Below are 10462 nucleotides of genomic sequence, written 5' to 3' on the forward strand. Positions count from 1 at the left end.
CTGGGGAAAAAACACACGCAAAAAAAAAAAAAACCCCACATTTGAACTTCTTCATGTCCGCACGACACATTGATTCAAATTGACCGGGCAACACTAATTTAAATACATGAACTATTCATTAATTGAATAAAAAAGGCCAGTTGGCCCCGGGGTACTTTTATAATCACAAACTGGGTTGTACAGTTTATGCAAAACAGCAAAGTGCCATGTGCTGGCTTATTATGCTAATGAGGAACGGCAAAATACATGTTATTTCTGCCCACGGAGGGGGATTGGGCATGGCAGTGTCAGCAAGTTGTTTCCAGGGTACGGACTCGGCTCCTCCACATCACAGCACGTTCACATGGATCTGAGTAATGTGATTCCTTTACTTCTTCCAGGATAGACAACATTACTCTTCCCTCGCCCTCTCTGGCACAGACTCTACCCCCCCCCCCTCTCTCCATCTCGCTTTCTGACACACACACACACACACACACACACACACACACACACAATCCAGTAGGCCTGCAAATCATACATGATTTCAGCCTGACCTCACTTGTTTGGCCTCGTTTTGTTGTCAGAAGTGGTGAAAAGGTGAACGGGTTAAATTCCTTACAACTTGTTTATTATTTATCAACCATTTCTTCCCCACGTTCTGCTCTTTATTTTCTCGCCCTCTGCCGCTCTGTAAATGCAAAGATCGGCGGGCAAAGACAGAAACAGAACCTCTGCCGCCTCCCGACTCTCGGGGGGGGGGGGACACGGAGACAGAACGGCGGCGGGGGAGAGTGAGGAGCCCTCTTTATCGGCTGCGATCAAGCCACGCTCCATTACGGCGATTTTAAAACCTAGGGCCCCAAGGGGGGGACGGGCAGGGCCGCAGAAAAAAAATAAAAATAAAGAAAGGTTTCTGACTTTTTTTTTTATACATTTCAAAATCAACTTAAACACAACATATGTGTGTGTAACAATAAAGGCCGGTGTGGTTAATACGTGTTGAAATGCAGGCCTGCCAGATGAAGAATTACATTTCACAAGTATAATATATAGAGAATCACAAGACTACAATATCAAAAATATGTGAGTTCAAGATTCAAGATTCAAGATTTTTTATTTGTCACATACATATACATACTTCCATACATATATGCAGTGAAATGTAATGCAACGCACCCGGTGATAGCACACAATAAGTCCTAGGAAAAAATAGAAAATAAAATAAAAAGTAGAAAATTCCTTTCTAATAGACCGACTAACTGACTCCTAAAACGTAATACAGTAAGTGGAATACTTATAGAATAAGATAAAAAATATATAGAATAAAATACAATAAAAAATAAATTGAAATAAAATGGAATAGGTTGAAGGAATATGGCTATGTATATACAGATATGTGCATTTAAAGTGGCATGTGAATTAAAGTGGCATGTGAATGTGAATAGAGTGAGGTAGTATTGGGATAATACAGCACAGTATACAACAGTACGGCGCAGCAATACGGCATCACGAACAACCCTGAACAGTGATACAGTATGCTACATACAGTACAGTAGGTAGTGGAGCCTAGTGTGTGTCTCAGTTAGGACCCCTGGTGAGGTCAACGTTGACAGTTCTTATGGCTTGTGGGAAGAAACTCCGTCTCAGTCTCTCTGTTCTCGCTGTGTGACTGCGGAGGCGCTTGCCTGACCGCAGCAGCTGGAACAGTCCGTTGTTGGGGTGGTGAGGATCCTTCATGATCCTGTGGGCTCTGCTACTACACCTCCTGGTGTATATGATATGATGAGTTATAACTATAATACCAACTATAATACCAACTAGTTCAAAATATACCTTTATTATATATTACAAAAACTATATAAATTTATATGAATATAGCACTTTTCAAAACAAGAGTTACAAAGTGCTTCACAACAGATGATAAAAGTGCAGAATCACCCATTTGCAGGTACCTAAAGGCCGAGCAAAACCCACCAAATCAAGTGCATCTGAGGATGTTTACTGTAATTAATTTAGCAGTGGATAAAAGCATCGGTTTTGCTTTAGCTCATGTTTTAGACAGCGACGAGTCACCTGAACAACAACATTTCACAGGGTCATCGCGTTTTAAGAAAAACGGATTCAAATACCGCGGAGTTATTGTGGGCAACTCGGTGAGGGCGAGGGCCAAGGGGGGAGAGACGCCACATTTCGGCAAACAACGGATCCCACGACACGACGCTGGAAGGCGTTTTTACAACGTCATATGCTTCGCGATCCTCCGCGTCCGTCTCCCGCGGCCGCCGCGGCGCGGAGGAAACCTGTCACGTCGCGCGTCGGCTTGCAACGTGGCGCCCACAGCGCCGCCCCGGTGACGGGCGGCGCTGCGGGCCAACGGCAGCGCGGCTCCCAAACAAAAGGGGGGCGGGTTTGTCACAGAAACGGACGACGCCACTGGCTGTTGCGTGACGCGCACGTTTGGTTGCGCCGAAAAAAAAAACCCCCAACCCAGTACGAGGAGCGCCAGCGAGCGTCCCCGGGGGCGATCCGTGTTTGTGTTTTGGGTGCAGGTCGACGCGGCGAAAATCCTCCCGGCGGCCGCACCTTCCTAACCGGTAACCGGCCCGACCAACCCAACGCTTTGTTGGGGGGTTGGACGGTGACATCCCGGCGCCGCTGCCGTTCCGACGTGAGTAGTTCAAGTCAATCCGGAGAATCCTCCACTCTCCCAATTGATTGATTGATTGATTGATTGATTTTTGTTTTGCGTGGACTGCGTGGCGCGCACCAGGTTCGCGCGGGAGCAGCTGATCCGAGCCGGCGGCGCCCCCCCTCCCCCTCCCCCTCCCCTCTCTCCTCTCCTCTCCCCGCACCGATGGCGGCCCACGGCTGCGTCCGAGCGATGCTCCTCCTGTGCGCCGCCGTCGGGGCGCACGCCAAGCCGACGCTGAGGAAAGACCGGGTGCGCCACGAGGACCCCGAGCTCGTCAGGCCCGCGCAGCAGGACAACCGCAGCTTCCAGTTCGACCACGAGGCCTTCCTGGGCAAGGAGGAGGCCGGCACGTTCGACCAGCTCACCCCGGAGGAGAGCAGAGACCGGCTGGGGTGAGACCGAGCGGGCCTTTCCTAATCTCTCTCCCCCCCCCCCCGATGCGCCCGGGTTCAAATCAGTTCAGTTTCCAAATGAGCCGCGTCGGCCGGAGCGTAACAAGACGCCGAGCGTGACGCAGAGACGACCGGGGCAAACAAACGAAACGAGTGAGCGGCGGTGGCGGCCATTGCGTGCAGGTTGCCCGGGTTGCGTGGGATTCAACTTGCATCATTTCCAGCCCAAGTGGCGCCGCGGGGAGGCGTGTGTTATGCGTAAATGAAACGCACCCATTCCGTGGGGTTAATTGGTTTGTCGAGTTTTTTTAGTGTTAATTATGCATCACTCATTAAAGGCGGGGGTCGTGGGCGACAGATTTGGACGGAACTTGAGAGCTGCTGGCGCTGGGTTTGTAAGTGCTGCTGTGACACCCCACCCGAATGTCCTTATTGTGCTGCTGCTGCTGCTGCTGTTGTTGTTGTTGTTGTTGTGTTCATTCTACCCCACTTCGTTTGGCCAGCTTCTGGGGGTGTGGGGCTGGTGCCTTGCAGCCCTTCCCTGGCTGCGCTGTGCGGCGTTCCCTGGAAAACGTCCCCTTTCCTGCAGCGCTGCTGAGTGGGAGGGACCCCTGCAACATCACAACGTGGCAAAACCAGATCTAAGAATACGCCGGCCCCCGCAATTTGCGTCTCTCCCCCCCCCCGTAACTCCCCGGCGCATTCTCCGCCCTCCGCGATGTGTCTTGCTTCACACAGGTCTCCGCTGTTGCACGAATAAGAGTCTCTCTCAGGTTTACGTGTCAGGTCCAGACTTGAATTATGGTTTGCATCCCACCGCGTTTCTTTAGGCTGATTGAAGGCCTGCGGGAGGAAAGTGGGACATTCGAGACGGGGCCCGGAAGATATATCGATGTTGTGACTCGACGTTAGCTGGGATTTTGGGTTATTGCAATATCGGGTGATAGTTAAATGTTGTCTTTAACGGCTGTGTTGCAGTTAAGTGGTATTACTTTCTTGTCTCCCACAGACCGTTCTAGCTGTTCTGATCGTCACCTCTGCCCGCTTAGTTAGAATCTCCACGTTACTAATGATTCTTGCGTGTGAATATCTATAAAAGCACCAATAGACCCCCAAAAAAAATCATCAAATTATCGATAATGACACCAACAATATTGCGCAATTTATTAAAGTCAGTGTTGCCGGTCCCTACTTGGAGAGCCTGTACCTGTGCCAGTCGGTGCCATCTTGTCGTGCGCAGATTATACGAGTTTCATAATGATCCTCTCTTGTTGTCCTTGTGCCTCGTAGTAAGATCGTTGACCGGATAGACGGCGATGCGGACGGCTACATCACCACCGGCGAGCTGAAGGCTTGGATAAAGCGGGTGCAGAAGCGCTACGTCTACGAGAACGTGGCCAAAGTGTGGACCGACTACGACCTCAACAAGGACAACAGGATCTCCTGGGACGAGTACAAGCAGGCCACGTACGGCTACTACCTCTGTAAGTTACCGCCAGGGGACACGAGGACAACAGAAGTCTTGCCGGGGTCGTATTTCACATTGTTCGATAGAATAATACTTGGCTCATATTGAATGCCAGCGTTATCGTACCATCACCATTTCTATCTTAAGTTAATGCTTCCGCTTCACTGTTTATTCCTTAAGTTATTGTATTATTATTTTCTTTTTAATTTCTATTGTTTTAAGGTTATAGGTTACGTTATATCTGTTGTTTATCACTGGGTTTAGTGTATATTACCATATTGTATATTTTCAAAATTTCCATATTGACATTTTCTTTTTTATATTGTTATTGTAGTGCTTTATTATTATTTTGCCTCCTGTTTTGATGTGAGCTCCTGAGACAATTGCTATCCATCCGACCTTCTTTCCCTTCCCAGCGAACCCAGAGGAGTTTGAGGACACCACGGACCAGTTCAGCTTCAAGAAGATGCTTCCACGGGACGAGAGGAGGTTCAGGACGGCTGACCTGGACGGGGACCGGGCGGCCGACAGGGAGGAGTTCACAGCCTTCCTCCACCCCGAGGAGTTCGACCACATGAAGGACATCGTGGTTCTGGTAAGCCCATACCGATAACGCGACACACTGCAATTAAAGAAGTGAGGCGCTGGGCCGAATCAATTATTTGTTTCCATTCCATTCGTGTCAAGGGGTCGTTCAATGTAACATAATTGTACTTCTTCGGCTCAATGGAGGCTTTGGAAAGCCTCCTCTTCCTTCGTGATGATGAACCATTCTGGGTAGACGGGCTAGATTTGAGTTTTCACCGGGATGAATTTTTAACCGAGCCTGGAAATGATTAAGTTTCTACTTTTTGGAACAGGTCTAGAGGGAAGGGCCGGCTATTCCTTTTAAAGCTTAATCTTTAAATATAAATTGTGTAAAACATTGAAAGTGATGCACTGCACCGCTATGTTCATAAAAGTTGTAAAACCCATTTGAGAGAATTAATCATTTATACCTCATTTTAAGATGTTACCAGACCTATTTAAAAAAAAAAAGTTGCATCTTCATTGATTGTGGTGACCTTTGTTACAGATGATATTTTCTCACACTGACGATAACTAAAAAAAATGTTAATTCAATAAGATTTTCTTTTATTCATTTTACCTTTTGCAACAGTATTTTTCAATATTTCTACACAGTTTAAACATAGCTATAGCCAACAAAACACATGAAAGTTAGTCATAAAATCTTTTCTACATGTTTTTCAGTGTCCAACAACGTGAGTCAGAGAATCGTCTAGTAAAAGCTTCCTGTGCCTTTAGAACTCACTTTTTAGAGTAGATTATGAGTGAATATTTGTTAAATCGATTTTATTTTCTTTATTGTTTTTGGATAATTCAGATATAAACATGCTGTTTGTGTAGTTAAAACTCTCGCCACCTATTTGCAAAAGTCTATATCGGTCTCCGGTCTTGTATTTTTGATGAACAGGTGTTCGTGTTTATTATTATTTAAACATGTGACAAGGAAGGTTAAGTGGCTCATTAAACATTGAGCACATTGGGTTCAGAGAGGACGCTCAACCTGCAGCAAGAAGGGAATTTTATTTACTCTCCTGATGGTAATGAAATGAGGGACTTGCGAGCATCCTTTGTGCCTGTATGCGTTGTCGGTAGCAGCTTCCGGTTTTCTGATCATGGGATCCCCTGCCCTATTCCAACGAGATACACTCAACTCAAGTTGTTTAAAGAGAATCACAACTCTAATATAACAAATATATATTGATATAATAACCAGTTAATAATATAATCACTTTATTTATACAGCAATAAAATGAGTTACACAGTGCTTCACAACATGTGATAAAAGTGTGTGTGTGTGTGTGTGTGTGTGTGTGTGTGTGTGTTATTTTTTTTTTTTCTCCCCCATGTGGTGTTGTCTGGCATCAGCAGTAAATGTGTAATCGTAGTGTCACCCCCCCCCCCCCCAGCGGAGAGCAGACCCCCGCAGCTCGGTTCACGCTGCCCGGGGTCGCTCGTTTCCCACTTCCTGCCCTGAGTGAGAGTTCCACGGCTGTTGAGCTTTGCCTTTTCATGACATTAATTTACTCCTTTGGCGTGCAGGAAACCTTGGAGGACATTGATAAGAACGACGACGGACATGTGGACGAGGATGAATATATTGGTACGTACCAGCACTTCTTTTAACTCTTCTTTTTATCGTATCCAAACCATTACACAGTTAAATATGGTCCAAACAAATTACGCAAGCCCTTTTTCTTTTTTGTTACCATTTTACCAGGCTACTAGGTTCTGCATCAAAATGTTCTCTGGTGACCCAATTAAGGAATCAAAGGCCTGTTTGTTGATAGCCCTGGGAAATGGAGTAAGCCTGCACGTAATTTTAGCCTGTTCACTCCATCCCATAATGTAGAGAAGTAACACGTTTTTAAAGGTGTTGTTATCCGGTCAGATAACCTTAAACTATACACATCTGATATCTTTCAGAGTTATTTCAGAGATTCTCAACGCTATTCCTCGCAATTGCCGCCTGTTTTTTTGGTTGTTTTTTTTACGTCCCCCCCCCCCCCCTTTCCCTCTGTCTCTAGCTGACATGTTCGCCCACGAGGACGGGGGTCCGGAGCCGGACTGGGTCAAGACCGAGCGAGATCAGTTCTCCGACTTCCGGGACCTGAACAAAGACGGGAAGATGGACCAGGACGAGATCCGCCACTGGATCCTGCCCCAGGACTACGACCACGCTCAGGCCGAGGCGCGACATCTGGTCTACGAGTCCGACCAGGACAAGGTAGGATGGCTTTCGGAGACATCGGCTTGTTGCAACATATTTAATTAACACTTTCATCATCAAAATAACACTTGAAAGAACACTTTTCTAACACCATGAACTCTGTAGTAACGTAAGTAAGTACAGTGTAATAATTGATCATTTATACTCAATATACCTAGACCAATACTGTATTCTCTGCATGGAATCACTCTTTGGATATTCTATTTTTATACAGTATATCTGGCTATTTCTGGTCTGTATTTTTTGGCTATTTGTGTATATTTGGCATCTTTATTTTATTCTATTTTAGATTTTATTTTAATTTTTTTTTATTATTTAATTTTTTTCAGGCTGTTAAGCTTTTTTTTTTTTTTTTAAATTCTTATTATTATTTTTTTTTTTTTCACAAATTATCCGTAGAGAAACGCCCCAATCTTCACCACAACCAATCCCTTGTATATGAACATGTTCTCATTCGCATGCTGACAATAAATCAACAATAAAATAATCTTATGCCGTCTTCCGCTCCCTCTATCAGGACCAGATGCTGACCAAGGAGGAGATCCTGGAGAACTGGAACATGTTTGTGGGGAGTCAGGCCACCAACTACGGAGAAGACCTGACCAGGAACCACGACGAGCTCTGAGCTCCCGCCACGCCGCCACGCCCCCTCGCCTCGTAGCGTCGGTGGGCCTCCCCCCGAAAGAGCCGCATCTCCCCCGAAAAACAGAATCAGAGACTGAAATGGCCGTCCGCCGCGGGACCTTCAAAGTTATGGGGCTGGGTCCGCCGACACCCGACCCGGCTGTAGACGCCGGGGAAGAGACGGTGCGGAGGACGGTCTTACCACTGGCGCCGAGAGACGGAGCGTTTGCCTCGGTTTGATTCTGTTTCTGACATTCCGGAGCGAAGCCCGACGCGGACAAGCTCCTTAAAACACGATCCATGTGCCTTCCAGCGACGTCGCTGCCTCACCTGCCTCGTAGAGTGGAGTAGATGTATTTAGTCCCTTCGCCACCAACCGTCAAAGATGAACTCTAGATAGCTTAGGAAATACACATTTCTTCGACGGTAATGTTAATGTGAACGTAGAGCGGGGAACACTTGTGATTTTTATTTATTTCAGGGATGCAAACAACTAACTTTATCGGCGTATGTCGGTTTTTATTTTTATTTTTTTCTCCCCGCGTTTAAAAAAAATAAAAAATATTAATTGTTATTATTATTATTTTTTGAATCCGTCCGAGAGAACAACTCCATCTGCGATCGATGAACTAGTCGACTGGTTCTCTGGTATTCCGCTAGAAGAGGCGGACGTGGCTCTCCAGCTGAAAGCGCTCCAAAGCAGGAAGTGATGCTGCGTTCACAAGACCTCGGGAAAACTGTAATTCGTGTGGGTAGTCGCCCCGCCCAGCCCCCGGTGGCTACCACCACAAGTATATTTCAGACCTGTGGGAAACACTGGGGGGTGTACGGCTCTCTTTTTGTCACCATACATGCGTTTGCATCCCTGTTAGTTGTTGACTACTTTTTAAGAGGTCGGGGGGAGAGTGGTCAACGGAAGACCTTTTTGTTTTGTTCTATAATCACACTCCATGTTTCTATTTACACCTTTTCTGGCAAAAAAAAAAAAAAAAAATGCAATTTTGATATCTTTCTCGAGTTAAATGTTCCTCAGAATATGTTTCGGACTTTCTTGATGTCACGGTCTTTGCACGCTCCTTGGTATAGCTTGTGAATCTTTTTTTTTCTCGTTTTTATTTTGTGTGTATTTATTAATAGACTATAGGCAGATACATGTGATATGTTTAAGTTTTAATGGTTTATTGAATTTTAAATGGTACCGGATTTCCTTTTGCAGAGCTCGAGGTTCCGGCTCGGACAGAGCTCCCTGCAGCCCGTTACGCCCCCTTCCTGGCGTTTGTGTTTCCTTGCACCAACTCACTGTAATTCATGTTTGTTTTAGGCTGTTTTCGAACAATGAAGCATGTTTTCCGAGACGAGTAAGTTGTGTTTATTTTCCATGTCTTTATAATACGAATGGTCTCGATGGATCAAAGTAGGTAAAATCAACTATGATGTACTAATCACGGTTCAGCACATTTACCATCGTCAGCAACGTTATAAAGGAAGATTTTCGTCTCTTTTTTTCTGAGACCTTAAGCCAGTAAATATTGTGATAAAACTCTGGTATGATGCCGTGCAGCAGTGCAATTAGCCAATAGTGTTTCTTTATATATTCAAATAAAACTATGACCCTTTAAAAATACTTAATGAATGGACTGTAGAGATAGAAAAGTATCTTGACTTATAGAAAAGCACAGAGGAAACAAGTAGTCATCAAACCCTTTTTAGCTTTCCCTGATTCTTGATATTGTGTTTCAGATGTCTTTTTGGGGGGGATAATCGGATATTGATTTCATCTACATAATGTCAGTGAAATGCCGTCCTTCTCAAGTCACGACGGAGCGCTGATTTTTAACCGGACAAGAGAACGAGCCTGGAAACAGTAGTCGCTTCCTTCTTGGTTTGGCAGAGCTCCCTGGTAACTGGAACCTAAAGGCTGTGCACTTTTAATGCCTTTTCACTCAGAGAGCACCGCGTGTCCCTCCTTGACGCCCCCTCTCTAAACAGCCTCGCCCGACCCGCCGTCCAACTTCATGCCAAGACGATAGTAAAGTGAGATGTAGACAACTGCTGTGTCAGTCAGTTTCGGTGTTTTTCTGCTTTTAAGAGACCTCCAAAATCAAGCCTGATTCAATCTGAATCTTGAATCTTGAATCTGAGACCCCCCCCCCCCCGTATTTTTAAAAGATGCAAAAAAGATATAATGACTTTCCCTAATCTCGGTTATAATCTCAGTTCCAGAAGGAAGATTAGAGCTAATCTAGGTCTGAGTGAAGGCTTCAATTAAACCGGACCAGCGGCAGGTTTATCTTGGGGTTGATGGGTGTGGCCTCCAGGTCGACCTTGACGATGAAAGACCAGAGAGAAGGAGCTGATTAGTCCTACATTACCGTAGTTTAGAACTTAATCTCAAATTAAGCAAATTCTGGGTTCGTCGAAGTAGGATTAGGTTAGTCCTGGTTTAGACAAAGGTGTGTGTGTGTGTGTGTGTGAGAGAAACCCCCCTCTAGTGATGGATTTTGCGACCA

At 45.7% G+C, this 10462-nt stretch overlaps 1 protein-coding gene across 1 annotated transcript; it reads left to right on the forward strand.

The window, feature by feature from the left end:
- Positions 1-2474: 2474 nt before the first annotated feature.
- On the forward strand, positions 2475-9310 carry rcn1 (reticulocalbin 1, EF-hand calcium binding domain). Its single transcript, XM_079997201.1, has 7 exons — positions 2475-2650; positions 2753-3066; positions 4357-4550; positions 4951-5129; positions 6641-6701; positions 7126-7325; positions 7846-9310. Exons 2-7 carry the CDS (start codon positions 2837-2839, stop codon positions 7951-7953), a joined length of 972 nt encoding a protein of 323 aa, XP_079853327.1. The 5' UTR covers positions 2475-2650; positions 2753-2836; the 3' UTR covers positions 7954-9310.
- Positions 9311-10462: the final 1152 nt, after the last annotated feature.

Source organism: Zeus faber, assembly GCF_960531495.2.
Source record: "Zeus faber genome assembly, chromosome: 3".
Taxonomy (NCBI): Eukaryota; Metazoa; Chordata; class Actinopteri; order Zeiformes; family Zeidae; genus Zeus; species Zeus faber.

What these genes read in the sequence shown, in the direction of transcription:
- rcn1 (XM_079997201.1), top strand. Translation starts at nt 2,837, where the DNA reads ATGGCGGCCCACGGCTGCGTCCGAGCGATGCTCCTCCTGTGCGCCGCC. An exon ending in CACGTACGGCTACTACCTCT is followed by an intron (nt 4,551 to 4,950) that starts GTAAGTTACCGC and finishes TTCCCTTCCCAG; the next exon opens with CGAACCCAGAGGAGTTTGAG. An exon ending in GGACGAGGATGAATATATTG is followed by an intron (nt 6,702 to 7,125) that starts GTACGTACCAGC and finishes CTCTGTCTCTAG; the next exon opens with CTGACATGTTCGCCCACGAG.